This window comes from Lutjanus erythropterus, chromosome 8 (assembly GCF_056507025.1).
Source record: "Lutjanus erythropterus isolate fLutEry1 chromosome 8, fLutEry1.hap2, whole genome shotgun sequence".
NCBI lineage: Eukaryota > Metazoa > Chordata > Actinopteri > Lutjaniformes > Lutjanidae > Lutjanus > Lutjanus erythropterus.
In genome coordinates, this window is record NC_139324.1 from 30,579,630 (window position 1) to 30,597,398 (window position 17,769).

Below are 17,769 nucleotides of genomic sequence, written 5' to 3' on the forward strand. Positions count from 1 at the left end.
AATTACTCAAACTGATTATCAAAATAGTTGATTAATTTAATCATCAATTTATGATTGATTAATCATTGCAGCTCTAGTGTTTATGACAATCTTTTGAAAGGACCAGTGTGTAGGATTAAGTGGCATCTAGCTGTTAGCTTGATGATTGCCAACACCTTGTCTCACCCTCCCCTTCCAAACGTGCAGGAGAAAACTGCACAAAACATGAAAGGATTTTCCTTCACAAATAGTTGAAAATGCTAAAATTTGATTAATCATTAATAATCAATAAAATACAAAACACACTTTTCTCATTTTCATTTTTCTCTGTTTTTTTCTAATTTTAAAAGTGACATTAGTAATATATTTACTGAAATAAATCATTAAAAGGACCATGATATATCATCGGAGATCAAGAAAACATACTCGCTTCAGCTGACATGAACCCTGCAGCTGCAGTGTTCAGTCCTTTGAAATTTCCATTCCAGACCAAAATAATTGCTTTGTATGTTTGTTTCATGTTAATCAGAGTTAAAATTCATTAAAACTTTTTACCAGATGAGTTAAGAGTCTGTTTCTGATGGTTAAATTCAGCAATATGTTAATGGAGTTTGGCAGGCTAAAGGCAGACCGTCACTAAACTCAAACTCCAGAGTGTGTATTTTCAGAGCAGTGGGCTTTTGTTTTCATGATAACAGGCTTGACTTTACATTGACAGCTGATGAACTTACAGTGGAGGACTCGTCGTAGCTTGTTCAATTTATGAGATTGTGCGTACCAAGTTTCAACGCCTTGGCCAGACAAAACAATGGCAATTAATCATTAACATCCATAGTAGAAAGATGCCGATGCAGCCTACATGGAACAGGACCCCTGACCTCTGTAGATACGAATGGTTTATTCCAAGTGGGGGTGTTGCAATAAAATGGTGCTGAGAAACATGATATTTTAAAAACAAAATATTGCTATCCTGTTAATAACACACAAAAAAGAGACAAAACACACAACAGAGATAATAAGATAAGATAATATTGTTATTGTGAACTCTTTTGGCCACAGCCCTGATTCTAAGGTAACAAAACTCAAAGATTCTTATTTGCCATATTCTGCCAATAAACCTGGACCTTTAAGTTACTGTTTACGTAACACAAATTTATAAAAGTGTATTATTACGCTGACATGTCAAGGATGTGAGGTCTGCCTTAAATGACCCACTGAAAGAAAGTTTTGTAATAGTCACAACCTAAGAGGATATTTTCATCTTCTCTACTGGATTAAAAGACAGGTATAAAAAATGGATACTTCAGGCCTAATCCGTGTGTGTGTGTGTGTGTGTGTGTGTGTGTGTGTGTGTGTGTGTGTGTGTGCGCGTGTGTGTGTGTGTGTGTGTGTGTGTGTGTGTTGGAGCACACAGGACGGCGACATCCTGTGCGTCCACTCTTCGGTCCATTCATGCAGGATTTCTCTGCCTGGACGAGACGATATGTGACAGGTGATGCGAAATGGTTTCACATCCACTTTTGAGGAAATCCTTGAGCCTCGGGGCATGAAGTGAAAACACACACACACACACACACACACACACACACACACACACACACACACACACACACCCTCACACACACTCACACTCCTACACACACAGAGAGAGAAGTGAGCCCTTCTGCTGGCTGTTTCAGAAAGCAGCTGCCAGTGTAGTGGAGTGTGCCAGCGGTGCCCTGACCCGTCTGTCGAGATGAATGTGCCCCTGAGCTACAAAGACACTCACTCTGGATCAGACTGCAGGTGCACTGAGGCTAATGTGGCACTCTCAACGTTCCATTATAGATTTGTCTTTGTTGGTAAAATATACGGATTTGTTGAGCTCCAAATGTAACAAATCCTCTCTCATTGACTGTGTTGCACCAAAAAAGGCTAATTTATTCCGTGACTACTCCTAATCAGTTCAGCAAAACTAGTTTTAAAACGAGTGAATTAAGATTTAAAATTAAGGACAGTTCTGTTGCATAATTAAAAACTAATCTTGGTCTAGTAAATCCAGGTTTGGGTTATGTAAACCAAACATAAATAATAATTTAACCCATACGGAGATGCTTGCTGACCTAAATAATTAAAAAAAATAATAATGACAATAATTTGATTGCTGTTGGGACCTAAAAAAGTAGAAAAGGGGGCGGGACTGTAACTGTAACTTTCAGTTGCTCTGTATTCCTTAGGTAAAAAGGTAAAAAGTCAAGTAAACAAAAGACTTCCATATCTGCAAGCTAGCTAAAAGGCTGACAAAACTTTGCATTGCCTGTTAACTAGCTAAAAAGTTAACAAATCACTCCTTTGTAGCTAGCTAAAAGGTTAACAAAATGTTATATTGTTTGGTAGCTGGCTAAGAAGTTAACTAAATATTATTATTTGGTAGCTAGCTAAAACATTAGCGAAATCTTAGATTGTTTGCTAGCTAGTTAAAATGTTAGTTAGCCTAGTTAGCCTACTTGCTTAGCAGAGAAGCTCTAATTTCTCCTCCTGTGAAAAAACTTTTTGGCCAAATTATCAATCAGAGTGAAACAAAGACAAGACGAGAAAGTAGCCTAAATTGAGGGTTAAAGAGAGGTTTAAAATGTAATCTGTCTTAATTTTAAGCGAGTTTAAAAGTTTGATGCAACATAATATAAAGTGAAAGCCTGATTTAATTGGGTTTAACAAATAATCCTTGTTGGCACAACCCAGCCATTATCTTTCTTTATTAGCAAAGAGAAATGTAAAAACATTCAGGTAATCGAGTAGATAAAAAGAAAACAAATACTCTCTCTGGGAAACCTTGACTTTTAGTTCTGTGAATGTCAAAATTTCATTTATATTTTACTTTTTTTTTAAACTTACCTTGGGTTTTTATTGTTGAGACTTAGTGCAATTTCATTCACAGCATGTGGGTGTGACATGACCATGTTGAAGCCATACTGGAGGATGAAAAACAAACAGGAGGGAGTGGGACAGAGACAAATAAACTAATTAACAGAGAAGAGGAGCCACAGAATAAGTAAGAGGTTCTTTCCTCTGCATAATAAATGAAACATGGAGAACTAGCAGTGGAACAAATTGAATTTGGTTTCAGTTAGATAAGTGTGCTTTGGTCTGGAGGGACACTGCTGTCTGTGCGGACGTCCTCTGGGGACGGCTGAGGGCTGACCTGGTAGTTCATGATAGCACGCAGGCACATGATGCAGACGTGGACGTCGTCTTTCTTGCAGACCAGTCTGGAGTTCTTCAGGGTTCTCCGGCTCGGCAATGTGTTGCAGCTAAAACAAATGACAGAAAAACAAATCAGTGATAAAAGGAAACAGGGCTTGTTTTACTACAACGCTCTGGTAGTAATGTGAATTAAAAAAGGCAAAAATTACAAGCAATTTAAATTATTTTCTCCATGTCAACCCCTATTCCTAAAAAGCTGGGATGCTGTATGAAATGTAAATGAAAACAGAAGTGAAAACAGTACAAGCTTTTTTGTAAATATGTGCTTACTCTGAATTTGATGCCTGCAACATTTTCCAAAAAAGTTGGGACAGAAACATGTTCGCCACTGTGATGCATCACCTTTTCTTTTAACAATGACTGCAGGAAGGTCAGTCTGGTACCTGAACTCTTTTACTGTGACACCGCATTGTTGTAACACGTCCTGAATCTGTCTTGTACATTGTCCCTGAAAAAGACGACGTCTGGATGGCAGCATATGTTGCTCCAAAACCTGTCTGTACCTTTCAGTATTAGTGGGGCCTTCACAAATGTAGAGGAAGGAGAGAAGTCAAGAGTGTTTCTCAGTTTTGGTTACACATGACATGGTAGAGTCTTAATTTGCATTTGTAGATGGAGTGATGATCTGTTTCCCGAAAAAGGTTTTCCAAAGTGTTCCCAAAGTGCCATTTGAGGGCATTCATTGTTGGTTTTCAGCCTTGTCACTTATGCGCAGAGTTTTCTCTGGATTCTCTGAATCTTTCTGATGTTATTATGGACTGAAGATGGTGAAATCCTCAAATTCCTTCACTTTTGTGTTGAGAAATGTTGCTCTTAAACTGTTGGACTATTTGCCCGCGCCATTTTTCTTTCGGTGATTAACTTTGCCCCATCCTTGCTTGTGGATGGCCGAGCCTTTCGAGGATGTCCCTTTAGCACCCAGACTTGATGCTATCACCTGTTATCAATCTATCAATTATCCTGTTTACCTGTGCAATGTTACAAACAGGTGTTTTTTGATTATGCGCAACTTTTCCAGTCTTTGGTTGTTCGTATCCCAACTTTTTTGGAACGTATTACGAGCATCAAATTCAGAATGAGTGTATATTTACAAAAAACAACAAAGTTTATCAGTTTGAACATTACATATCCTGTCTTTATGTCGTTTTCAACCAAAACAGAGGTTGTAAAGGATTTACTAATCATTGTATTCTACTTTTATTTGCATTTTACACAGCATCTTAACTATTTTGGAATCAGGGTTATAAAAGAGGTGTAGAGGCCATAAGCATCTAAACACAAATGCAAGTGCACTGGATAAATAAGAAAACAGATGTGATTTGTGAAAGAGCCTCCATCACACACCACCTCCTTCACACAGGCAAGCTATTAAACTGCCACGCCACCTTACATTAACACACACAAAAGCCATATAATCTACAGCCTCGCCTGGGGCTGCAGGATGCCCTCTTTCAATTGTTTTAATTTTATGTCCTTCACAAAGATATCACTTACAGCCAACACAATAGGACCCAGTCATTTGCATGCAGCACAGTGATTGTGCAGCTTTATGGGGACAAAAACAAGGCCTTTTCTCCTGGTGCAGCTCTTACAATAAAGAGAGAAACGCTGGAGCAGCAGTATTACTGAATGATACGCCGAGCCAGTCTGAGTAAAACAGTTTATTTTCAAACGTTTGTCACGAGGTTCAATTACCAGCCCGAGTTCTGGAGAAAAATGTGTCTTCAGGCTACTGATAGACACGCCGATTCATGTCAGCTCCCATGTCTGAAGGCGTGACTCCTCTGTGAGTCACAGCACGCTGTGTGTGTGTTTGCCTGAAAAAAACGCTAGATAGTTTAGGGACAAAGATAGTTAAGAAATATTCTTTAATTAGGAAAGTTCAAGCCGAAAATAAGCTGGAAAACAAATGCGGTGTTTGTGAGTGTTCTGCACGTCGTGATCAGAAGGAGTTGTTGTCGTCTGGGCGCAAAACAACAACACTGATGTAAATGCAGCGGATTCATGAGACGTTCGCTGACATAACTGCAGCGCCCGCTTCATAAACCAGCAAAAATAACCTTAAAATTCAGGGTTTTTCCCCGTCCTGAATCATCAACACCCAAACTAAGGCGTGGCAAAATGAGGAGGAAATGAGCAAGAATATTTCTTAATCTCAAACCAAGGTACACTAATGATAAATGATTACATAACACCAGTAAGATGTAATCCCCTGACCTGCTTTGACTTGTCTGAAATTACTCAATTAAGCTTTACATAACACATCAAATATAACAGAGTTTATCCAGAGGGCTTTAGAGGGAAGAGCAAATGATAGAGGAGGGAAAACAAATTCAGTGAGGTTTTAGTCAAATAGAGAACAAGCAAAAAGATACAGATACAGTTTAAATTTGCTCCTCAGAAAGTCAAAACAGAAACTGATGATGATCAGTAAGATGAATGAAAGTAGGAGGGGAATTCAGTAGGATTTCAGGCGGCTGATGAGAAAGATCCAGTTTGCTGTGAATGTAAGGACAGAGACAGAAGTCTTAAAGATCTCAGGTCTGTGACTCGGTGGTTTGGGGACAGGAGTTCCCAAATAAAAGCATGATCGAGATGATTTAGTGCAGCGGTTCTCAACATGTGTCCCATGGGCCAATGGTGGCCTTCAGAAACATCTGGAGAGGTAAAAATGCATTCTTTTCAATACTTTAATCTACATTTAATACACTACAGGAATAAATTTCCTCTGATGTGTGGAAATGAACTAACAGCTGCTAACTAGAGTTGCAACAATTAATTGATTATTAAGTTAATCGCCAACAATTTTGATAATCGATTAATCGGATTTTGGTTTAAAAAAAAAAAGCCACATTGCAATTACTTTGACTGAAATTGTGATATGATTAGTTGAAATAATCAGTTCTGCATTATAATTTTCATGTTTACTGAAGAAAAGATTAAAATCATAATGATGATATGATATTTATATGAATGATAATCAATTAATCCGTTTGAGTCACGGTTTAAGGAAAAAATTCTCTGATTCCAGCTTCTTAATTGTGAATATTATCAGATTTTTTTTTACTCCTAAATGACAGTAAACTGAATAACTGCAGGTTTTGCAGCCTGTGCTGGGACGTTCTAGTAACGAGTTTGAGGTGCTGACTATATATTTGCAACAGGCCAAAGACCTGTCTGCTCTCCAATGAAGGCATAAAATGATTTTTAAAAACAATTTTTAAGTGTATGCAGGTGTGGATGACATTCCCCAAGGCGGAGACAGTTTTCTTGAATTCGGAAACAATACAGTGGTGACTGAAGCTGGATTTAACATTCTTATTTCTGAACTGAATAAGACTCCATGGAGATAAGACGTCCAACACTGAAGGTGGAAAGAGATGAGAGGTGCTGTCCAAGTTCAGAAGCATCCAGGATTGAATGTGCTGTTTACAAAACGTAACTTTTTTCTTTTTTTAAAAAAATTCCTGCCCATTTTCTGTGAATGCCACGACCACAGTAGTAAACAAAGCATGTTCTAAATAACACCACAGAACAACATGAAACACTACAACTATAACTACAGGCTATAAAACACAGGTCTAACATGGCTATGTATTTCTAGCTATGTAGCTGTGCACACATACCGTCTTATTTGAGAGCACTTTGGACACCTCACTGTGCTCTGTGTCCTTCAAGATGGCAGTTTGTAAAAAACAAATACAAATCTTAATCTGACGGCAAGTCATTCACCTTACATTAGTCTAATTTAAAGATAATCTAAAGCGAGATAAACACAATAAAGGGGCAAATATTCTGTATAATGGACATTTCAGAATTTTAAAACCACCAGAGCAAATGCTTCATAATTAGTGTGTCAACCAGGAAAATAATCCAAAATACAGAAGACTTTAGAGGCGACCTAATCTATCCGTAGTGGTTGCAGCCTAGCAGCTCTTACAGGGCTTTTGTAGAAACTAGGCTAGCTTCTGCACAGAATGGCATTTAGGGAGCCACACAAGCAGCACACAGGCACAGAGGCAAGAACAATGAGTGCAGAAAAACCCATTTGCTCCGAGGAAAAGGAGAATTCAGTCTGAAGCGCAGGAGGGGAGGCTGGCAGTACAAATAATTCACATCCCCGACACAGACAGCGGGACAAATAAACTGGGCAGTGCTAGCAGGGAGGTAGAACGTACAATGAGGCAGGGGGATTTTATGTGTGTGTGTGTGTGTGTGTGTGTGTGTGTGTGTGTGTGTGTGTGTGTGTGTGTGTGTGTGTGTGTGTGCGTGTGTGTTGGGAGGGAGCAGGGATGCAGGGTTAAGGCTGCAGAAAGCTCGCTGCGAGCCAGCAGAGTGAACCTGCCTGCTGTCGAAGACTGGCAGACAGAAGAGCAGATGACTATGGAGGAACACGAGGACAGAACAGAAGAGACGGTTAGCCTTGCTGAAGACACTCCTGACCTGTTACACACACCGAACATGCTCGAGAGGGACGACAAACAAGGGGACATCTGAAGGTCTGAGTGTCTGCTGATGGCTGGATGTGCAGAAGAAACTGGTGCAAACTCCGCACGGTCCAGCCAAAGGTTTCCAATCAAATTTGGAAAACCTTATAAGTGAGGCTTCACATCAATGTACCGTAAACCGTTCAATAAACATGATCAGCATTTTAGCAGACTTGCCAGCATGCAGTGTCTGAGAGTGAAAACCCTCCTGACTCTTCTTTTTATAGTTTGAGAAAACATATATGATGAAAACATTAAGTCATGTTGCTTCTTTTCACAATAATGAAACCCCTTCAAACCATGAAGAAGGTTAGTACTGTTCCAACTCATTATTTACGCTGCAGTGCTCATTTCTGGACATACAATTTTTGGACGAGCAGTGACATATGGCTCCTGTAAGGCAGCCCAGGCACCAACTTTTTTGAGTTAACACAAGCAGTTTATTTTTACAGCGCAGAGCAGAGCAAACAAGTAAAAACATGCCTGCTTTTGCTGTGCAACATTTAATTATTTCACATGTATTATCTTAAGTACTTAGCAAGAAAACTAAGGGCAAAGAGTGCTGTACCGAAACATCAATGGAATGACAGGGAGGATTAGAGAAATAATGCACAACTGAATGGGATTTGTGCTTCAGAGCATATATTAGCATGAGCTTATGAATTAACTGCTCTGAAATCCTCTGCACGCAGGATTTAGAGCTAAAATTGTGTGTTTAGTGTTCATAAAAACAAAACAGGAAAAAAATAAACATTTGTTCCATAAAAGAGATTTTTTCCTTCTGTTGCATCGTCTGTCACATGAAAAATTGCTGTCAATCGTGTGTCATAATCATGTGCGAAACCAGGCCGAGTTTAACAATCCAAATTATCCAGACAAACAGTACTGCGCCTGCTGCTGCTGCAGAAATGTGTCTTAAGCCATTTAAAGTCTTACAGACCTCATGACCACATAAAGGAGCTGCAGAGGCATCATATGAAATGTGTGACTTCTCAAAATAATCACAATACCACAATGCTCCGGCTTAACGCTAAGTGACAAAGGGAGGAAAAAAACTGAATCCTGAAAAGCAAAGTTGTAAAAAATGGACAAGTCACACAAACACACAGTTAATTGGTGAAGCTTTTTAACCATCAGTAAGTGCGTGCATCGTACCGTAACGTGGAATGTCGTCCAGCACGTGTGATGCCGTTCCCAGTGATGGGAGACGGCAGGGTGCTTCCTCCATGTAGGTCCTCTATCGAGCGGCCCCAGGGCTTAGACTTATCCATCACAGCCTCGGGGTTGTTCTCCACGCTGTCTCCATCAAACCTGTCGCATCAAGAGGACAGGACATAAACAGTCAGCATTAAAATGGTATTATCTGAAGCCTGACTGACAGTGGTGATGTCATTATTTGAGAATAATAATAATTTGATGAAACAATAACTAGAGATGAAACAGTATGAACATTTTATATCACGCTTACAGTGTCCACAATTAATATGATTCTCAGTATTACCGCTTTATTGTTAAAATATGCTGAAAATGGTCAAAGATTAGTAATATACACTGAAATCATATTGAAAACCTCTCAGTGACTTCGTCATGTCAATGTTTTCATGTACATAAAGCAAACCTGCGTTGCTGCTGGGAGACTCTTGCTAACTTTGGTTGATGTTGGACTGTATTAACTGTGAGCGGTGAACAGTATTACTAATCATCGGTAATTTTACTGTGGTGAAACCGGTAGAATAACATCTATTATCCAGTCCCTTCAGGATTTTGCGGGCTGTTTTGGGGATAAAATGGCTGATCTCACAGCAGCTTTTCTAAAAAAAAAACTGAGATGCTTTTAGACATTTTTTGCAACAGAAAATTGCAAAAGAAAGTTCTGATTTCTTTGGTATAATTTAATAAAAATCAAATTCAACTTGTTCCATGGGGGAACAAAACAACACTCTGCCCTGAGTGTTCTAACATAACTTAACAAAAAGGCTCAGAATTACAAAAATATAAAAAATCAGCTTTTTTTGCAAATGAAGACATGCACCTGGGGTACTGCACAAAGCTCAAGCACAAAAACAGCACAAATATTATACAGTAAAGGAGCATTGATAAATGTCAATAACGATGACAAATCTTTTCAGTTCAATTCTTTTCAGTACCCATGACAAAATAAAAAACTATAAATGAAAAGTTCCATATACTGCATCTCATATATTGTTCAGGCACCAGTATTAATGAGCGCTGGCAGAGGTGAGCATGTGCTCAATTGCAGTGCTAAAGCTAAAATCTCAGGTTTTTGGTTTTTGGACATAATAGGTAAGCAAAAGGTCTCATGTTTTGTTGTACTTGGCAGAAACGTTGGAAAGAGCTGGTAGTTACAGCATACCTGTTATGATCTATTTCAGTTTTCAGCCTGGTCGTTTCCATGACTTTAAAATGCTGCTGCAGTGGTTCTGAGGGTAAACACACTTTTACGGCTAACCATTCATAATGTGGACAGACCATAATAACATATGGTGAAGTGGGGGAGTGAATTAAAAATTTAACTGCGTGGCTCTTTGGCCCTGAACAGGGACCTTGTGACTGACTAATAATCACACCGTCAATCTATGAATAGAAGCCTATGGTTGGTGTAATACACAGTGCCAATGTGTCAGCAACGAGCCCCGAGTGACTCAGTGTTTCTGACAACCAGGCAGCAGCCGCAGCGACGGTGGTGGTGTGTGGTGATGCATCAGTGGCTGTGCAGAATAGCAGCATTGTGTCGCTTGTCAGCTCTGCATATAGACTACAGTGGTATGGAGAGAAAGAGCTGGTAGAGACTTACGTGACGGCGTACTGTGCAAAAGAAAGATACTCCACCAGGACGTCCAGGCCTTTGTTGTCTTCATTTAAGAACTCCCTCACCCACCTGAGGAGAGACGGAAACAAGTTGAACTCAACAAAAGGTTTATCAGCACACAATCACTCTTATAAAATCATCTGGTCAGGTTCTGGATAGAGATCTAATCTACAGTCAGACTCAGAACCAGCTGTTATAATAACTGCAGAGGGGAACCCTGAGGGCCTTCTAGGCCTTCAGAGAAGGTCTAACATATCAGTATTTCAAATGTTAGATTTAAATATGTTGTATTTGATTTATTTAATTTAACTACAAGTCTGTTCTCTTCTAATTCTAATTTGAACATAATTTTCTGTCATCTGAAAAGAGTAAAACAGAGTCGCCCAATCAGATTTTTTTTTTTCTTTTTGTCTCCAGGCAGTGAAAGGTTAGAGCTGGCTCACTCATTGGTTAGGACTAAGAATGTGACAGGTGAATTAACCAATCACAACTTAATTTACAATGGGTGGGACAAAAAATACCCCCTTAGGCCTTTGCAAAGGCCAGGGATAGACGAAGCAGAGGCTGGCGCTGTTGCTCGGTGGCTAACTTGATACCGCAGCCTTTTTCAAGGCAGACTTTCGCAGCATAGTGGAGCATCAAGTGTTGCTGGTGTTTTGCCTTTTTTTAGTCCTTTCCTTTTTCTCCATGCACCTTGAAAGCAGGTGAAGCTGTGCCAGAAACCCTCACTCGTTTCTACAAAACTTGAGGACCTAAGGTATACATTGGTACTAACCCTGTCCTTTCAGCTTATCAATATATTGCTTCAAAGTTAGGCCAAATTTTGGTGAAGGTAAAACTGGCATGGTCATTTTTAAAGGGGTCCACTGACTTCTCACTTCAAGATATCTGGATTAAAATGGATGCTATGGGGACATGCCCACTTTACGCTAATTCCATGCAGCTTTGGGCAAAACCATGCAGTTCTTTTGTATGCAGTTTGTGTAATTTTCACCTGTTCTACTTTAATATTTCTGCATATCAGAGTCCCTGATCACCACTGGAATTGCAAAAAAAAATAAAATGTGTATGACTGGAAAGCGGACACTCTTGCGCATTGCAGTGGGTGCTTCACCACCTGGTGCTTGGCAGATATTTACTCTCTACAGTCTTCTGGGTTTTGTTTTTCTTTTTGCTATACATTTTTTTCAGTTTGTACCTAATGTTTGTATTTGTAGCATGGATGTTTAACATGCCTAGTAAGAAATACCTCACAACAACGACAACAACAAAAATAAATGCTGCACAATTTTTTAATTCATATCATATGGGACTAAAGATCTGGAAAATGCTTTGCTTTAACAATAAAATTAAGATATATTTGAGATTTTCATAGTATATAATGGGTTACTTCCTTCTTCTAACACTTGACCTTGGTCTACAGACATTTTCGAATTATTCACCTTCACTCTCTCCCTCACTTTTCCAGGAAGAATTGTAATGACCCGTTTGAAAAACTTCAAAGCTTCCTGGCTCAGAGCGGCAAACATATCACACATGCATGTGTTTGCAAAAGTGCAGGCATCCACACACAGACACAGAATCTCATTACTGAGTCTGCCTGTTTCCTCTATCTCTGTTTCTCCACACACATACACGCACACAGTTTCAAACTCTGGTAAAGACAAGCCCCCTGAATGATCAAAAGCCCATTCTCACCTTCCTTACAGGCACTGAAGTGGGCCACCCATTCAGCGCTGGGCGTGCTTTCATTTTTTATTCTGCACAGAAAAGCCGAGCTTTTCACAGGAAAGCTCCCGCCACCTTTGGCATGTGCTGTTCTCCCTCCATATTTATAAGCAGTGTGAGCTGAATCGCAGGACATCTTTATTTAATCGCATCCTATGAGGGTGCCTGTGTTTCTGCTGGAGCCCCGACTGCTTCGACAGGCCTGACTGTTCAGTGATTAGAGAAATTTGCGTACTGATGAAGATGTAAGGCTAAACTGAATGAAAAATGCACTGGTTTCTTCTGGTGTGACTACTTGGGAGCAAGGAAAACTGACAGGAACATCCAGTAAAGTGGTGCCTGGTGGGGCCTGGTGGGGCCTGTCGTGTTTGGAGGCGTGGCCTAGTCGGGCCACATGGCATTCAATACCACAGGACACTAACCTAATTACAACAATGCTAAGATACTACCATTTCTCTTGCATTTGGCATCCATCATGTAAAGGCAATAAAAGAGCAGCCTCAAATTAGCAAACACTACTATCAGCTACTGTTAGCCAACACTACTGTCAGATACTGTCAACAGACACTACCAATATTGACTGTTAGTCGACACTTATGTCAGTTAATGTTAGCGAACACTACTATTATTTACTGTTAACTGACACTACTGTCAGCTACTGTTAGCAAGCACTACCAATATAGACTGTTAGCTGAAAGTACCATTAGCTACTGTTAGCGAACACTACTGTCAACTACTGTTAGGGAACACAACAAACAGCTACTGTTAGCGAACGCTACCAATAGCTACTGTTAGTGAACATTACCACTAGCTACTGTTAGCGAACACTATCATTAGCTACTATTAGCAAACACTACCAATAGCTAGTGTTAGCAAACACTACCATTAGCTACTATTAGCAAACACTACCATTAGCTACTGTTAGCAAACACTATCACTAGCAACTGTTAGCAAACACTACCAAAAGCTACTGTTAGCCAACACTACCATTAGCTAGTTATTTGGTTAGCTACTATTACTGGTGAAAATTAGGACAGCTTAAAAGCTATTCTAAAGTTAGAAGAGTTTAAGATTTTGGGAAGTTAGGATACTTATACACATTTCCTATCTTAAGTTATGATTGGTTTCTGAGTCCAGTGAGTTTCAACAAAAAAATGTCTCCTATGGGATAATCAGGTCAGGTAAAACATCTTTATCTAAAGCCAAAGTCAACTTTATTGTCAATTTTGCCATGTTTTCAGTACATCTAAAGGATTGGCATGCAGTATTCAAAACAGCAACAACGGTTAAAAAAAGAAACAACTAAGAAAATTAAAAAGTGAAAATACCAGAAAATTACTAAGTATTTTAAATATTTACAAGTTAAGCAATAAAAACAAAGAAACTGTAAAGATAACAAGGCACAGATAAATGAAAAGTACACTGATAATATGAACTACAGGTAATATTACAGTTTAATCACATCCTATGAGGGTGCCCATGTCTTTTTATTAGAGCCCTGACTGCTTCGACAGGCCTGATTGCTCAGTGATTAGAGAAATTTGCAGGGCATAAACATAATGACACACAGGCTGGTACCATGCTGATGAAGATGTAAGGCTAAACTACTCTAAAAATCCACTAGCTGCTTCTTTATTAGCCCCCCCCCCGTGGTGTAACTACATGGGAGCGAGAGAGGCTAACGAGAGCGTCCAGTAAAGTTGTGCCTGGTGGGGCCCAGCATGTTTTAAAAGGGTTTGGAGGCGTGGCCTCGCCGGGCCACATGGTAATCATTACCACAGGACACTAACTAACAATCCTCCCATTCACCACATGTTGTTGACCACTGAGCAACATGTGAGGAGCAGGCAGGCGGGGGGGGCAGGGTGGGCCGGAGTTATCATCCGCTGCGCTCATACAGGGACAATCTGCCCATTATACACAGCCTACACGACGGCAATATGTCTCTGCTTCACCTCTGAAAAGAAGCCGTAATCATTCACTGTCTGAGCGGGTGACATCTTGCTCCCCCTCCTCCCAGTCCCTCTGCCATTATGGTAATGCTTCATTGTCTAATCTAGATTAGGTAGATTATTTATGTAATCTAGTTTACCAACATAAGGTCTCTCAAAAGACTTAATCCATGTAAACAGGGCCTGGACTGATCTGCCGGACAGACATGGCCGTCTCCGACTGTGGTTGGACGTTATTTTGGTTTGAGGAGCAGAATCTGATCAGTGTGTGTGTGTAGGAGTGTGAGAGACAGCGTTGTCAGAAACACGAGATGATGTGTGTGTGGGAGAGTCAATGAAACAGATGAACTGAGGTGGAGTAGTGTGTGTGGGAGGGAGGGAAAAAAAGAGGAAAACAGAGAGATTAAGAGATGTAGTTGTTTAGATAACGTGTGTTTGTGTGTGTGTGTGTGTGTGTGTGTGTGTGTGTGTGTGTGTGTGTGTGTGTGTGTGTGTGTGTTTGAGCTCTCTTATGACGGTTGTGTAACCAGTGTGTCTCTCTGCATCTCTGCTGTCACAACAGTCTGTGGCTGCCTCTTCCTGTCCTTGACGAGGTCTCCATGTCTCCTGCGAGCCCTGACCCTCAATCCACACCAAAGAATACTGGGGCTGCATTAATTAAACATCTGTGCGCCAGAGTTATTATCGATTCTGATTGGCCTATTGCGGCATATTAAGGTCTGTTATGTAAGGGATAATGTACAGTGAGCAGGTCTTTATTATAAAATAAATCCCAACATACATACAGTACATTATCCAGCTTATTGCATGGTTACTTACCCCCCCAAAAACAAACGTTTGACACAAAATATTAATATTAAAACTATTTTAGTGACGTAACAAAGACTTTTTGCTCCTCCAGAGGTTATGATCAGAACTTAGCAATGGTTTGTTCTTCATAACAACAGTCTGGTCAATTAAAGCAGTCTGTTAGTTCTGTATAACAATCAGAATTGAGTATTTTACAAAGCAGTGTAATAATTCTGAATAACAGACTGTTGCTGTGAAGAACAGGCTGCTGTTGTGGATGCAGTTCTGATAATAAATCTATAAAATCATTTTTAAATGAATATTTTGTGTCAAATTATTATTTTGTTTTTTGTTTTTTTTGGTAAGTATCCAAAGTGATGAGCAGGATAATGTAAAGTGAACAGGAAATTATTGTGACATAAGTTCAGTTTAGTTTCAGTTAGTTTCCAGTAAGTGGGTTTGTTCCTTTCAGTTCAGTTTTGACTGTTTAAAAAGTTTTAGTTTCGGATTATTTTTTATCAGTATCAGTATTAATTTTTTTGTTTTATCATTATGTTAATACATATTACCATAATGTTACAACAAAACTAAAGACATTTCCTTTATATTTTTTATTTTTTATTTATTGTTTTTATTTTTTATTTCAGTTCAATACATTTTTTTCACAACTAGTTTCGTTTAGTTTTAGTTAACTATAATAACCTTACTATATGCACAGTTTTAAGCCAGGTGTATTTTCTGTTATGCGGAAACAATTAAAAAGTACTCAATTATAATGGAAATTAAAAACAAATTAAGTTCTGCTGTCTTCTTTGTGTACTGCAGTTCACATAAATTGAATTCATTTTTCATCTGCCTCCATGCTGTAGCTTTACTCATTTAGATGTTGCCTTGATAAATGAGATCCTACAGATCCCAGAATGCATTAGGTCTCATTAATGATGCTGAGCAATCCATCACAGTCTTGAACTATCAGGGTCTCTAATCACAGACGGGCCCCATGATCGGGAGCAAGACAAAACAGTGGGACGTTGTGTGACGCTCGTTGAGATATTGATCTTTCCTTCAGGCTCAACTGTACAACACTGAATCAATATGAGGCGCCGCAGGTCGAGGCTTGTTATCCTGGAATACCTGGAATTACGCATGAATACTCCAGCTTTTTTATCTGTTGTGAAATCACGATCTCTTTAACAACCTCTAGGACTGAAACACGGGTGTATCAAGTTGTGCAGCTTCAACTACCGCAAGAGAAATGTGTTTTTCCTTCCAGAGGCCGCTCATGTGTCAGCCGCCCCAAAACAATCAATCGATTCATCTTTTCTCCATCGCCACATGGCTCCCTGTGTAATATTAGGCCGCAGCAGCAGAGATGAATGGGGGGATGGTGGTGGTTAGTGTCAACGTCTGCGTCTCCGTGTGTCTGGAATGTCAGACTTTTCCTCCTCGAATCTAATATAACCCGGTCCTGGACATCCAACACTTCGCACAAACTTCACACAGTCCTGCAGTGACTCACCCTATATGATTGGTCCGTAACGAAATTTCCAGTTCTCTCAGGACTTGGGTGGACTCCTGAACTCTCCGTCTAAATTTCTGAAGGAAGGAAAAGAAAGAGGGGAGTTAATATTTCACAATACCACCAGAACTGTAAATCATCAAGTGGTAGCGCAGGGATGTTTTGGCTGGAGGAAACTTTTTCTGACAGAAGAAAGGTCAGACAAACAGACGCAAACCACAGTGACATTTAAATGTGAAAGCAGGCGAGCCGTGCACTGATTACATCATTTAAAAAAAAAAACATAACAAAATAAAATAGGGGTTGGGTTGTTCTAATGAGATTTTTCAGTGGGTCTTTTTCCAAAAAAGTTGTGATGTTGTGTGAAACGTAAATAAAAACAGAATGCAATGATTTGCAAATCATTTTTGACTTGCAATCAATCGAATACAGCACAAAGACGAGATATTTAAAGACTCAAACTGATAAACTTCATTGTTTTTTTGTATTTACACAGTTGTTCTGAATTTGACACCTGCAACACATTCCCAAAAAAGTTGGCACAGGAACAACTAAGGACTGGGAAAGTTGCGGGATGTTCAAAAAACACCTGTTTGTAACATTCAGGTAAACAGGTTAATGGATAACATGATTGGGTGTTAAAGGGGCATCCTTGAAAGGCTCAAAGGCTCATTCACAAGCAAGCGGTGAGGTTCACCACTTTGTGAAAACCTTACAAACAAATAGTCCATCAGTTTAGGAATGCATGGATTTCACCATCTAGAATCCACAATATCACAGGCATTTATCGACATTGACTGCCCGTGACCTTTGACCCCTCAGGCAGCGCTGCATTAAAACCCACACGATTGTATAAATGATACCACATGGGCTCGGGAACACTTTGGAAAACCGTTGTCTGTCAACACAGTTTGTCGCTGCATCTACAAATGCAAGTTAAGACTCTACCATGCAAAGAGAAAGACATACATCACCAACATCCAGAGGTGCTGCAGACTTCCCTGAGGCCCGAGCTCATCTGAGATGGATTGACGCAAAGTGGAAAAGTGTGCTGTGATCTGATGAATCCACATTTTGTTTCACAAATTGTTTTTGGAAATCATGGACGTTGTCTCCTCCGGGCTTAACAGGAAAAGGACCATCCAGATTGTTAGCACTTCAAAAAGCCAGCATCTGTGATGGGTGGGGGTGTGTTAGCACCCATGGCATCATGGGTAACTGTCACATCTGTGAAGGCTCCAT

General features: G+C 39.8%; 1 protein-coding gene across 8 annotated transcripts in view; it reads right to left on the reverse strand.

Annotated features, from left to right (window-relative positions):
* Window positions 1–17,769, reverse strand: part of fmnl2a (formin-like 2a) — an 88,536-nt gene that overhangs the window by 25,164 nt on the left and 45,603 nt on the right. For 7 of the 8 annotated variants that reach the window (XM_084725259.1, XM_084725260.1, XM_084725253.1 and 4 more), the window contains exons 4-8: window positions 16,528–16,604; window positions 10,525–10,608; window positions 8,865–9,020; window positions 3,161–3,269; window positions 2,854–2,930 (exon numbers count right to left, since the gene is read on the reverse strand). In XM_084725259.1, coding sequence (XP_084581385.1) covers window positions 2,854–2,930; window positions 3,161–3,269; window positions 8,865–9,020; window positions 10,525–10,608; window positions 16,528–16,604 — 503 coding nt within the window. Of the gene's footprint in view, window positions 1–2,853; window positions 2,931–3,160; window positions 3,270–6,848; window positions 6,894–8,864; window positions 9,021–10,524; window positions 10,609–16,527; window positions 16,605–17,769 lie in introns of all 8 variants that reach the window. The other variant, XM_084725262.1, reaches the window with a different exon arrangement.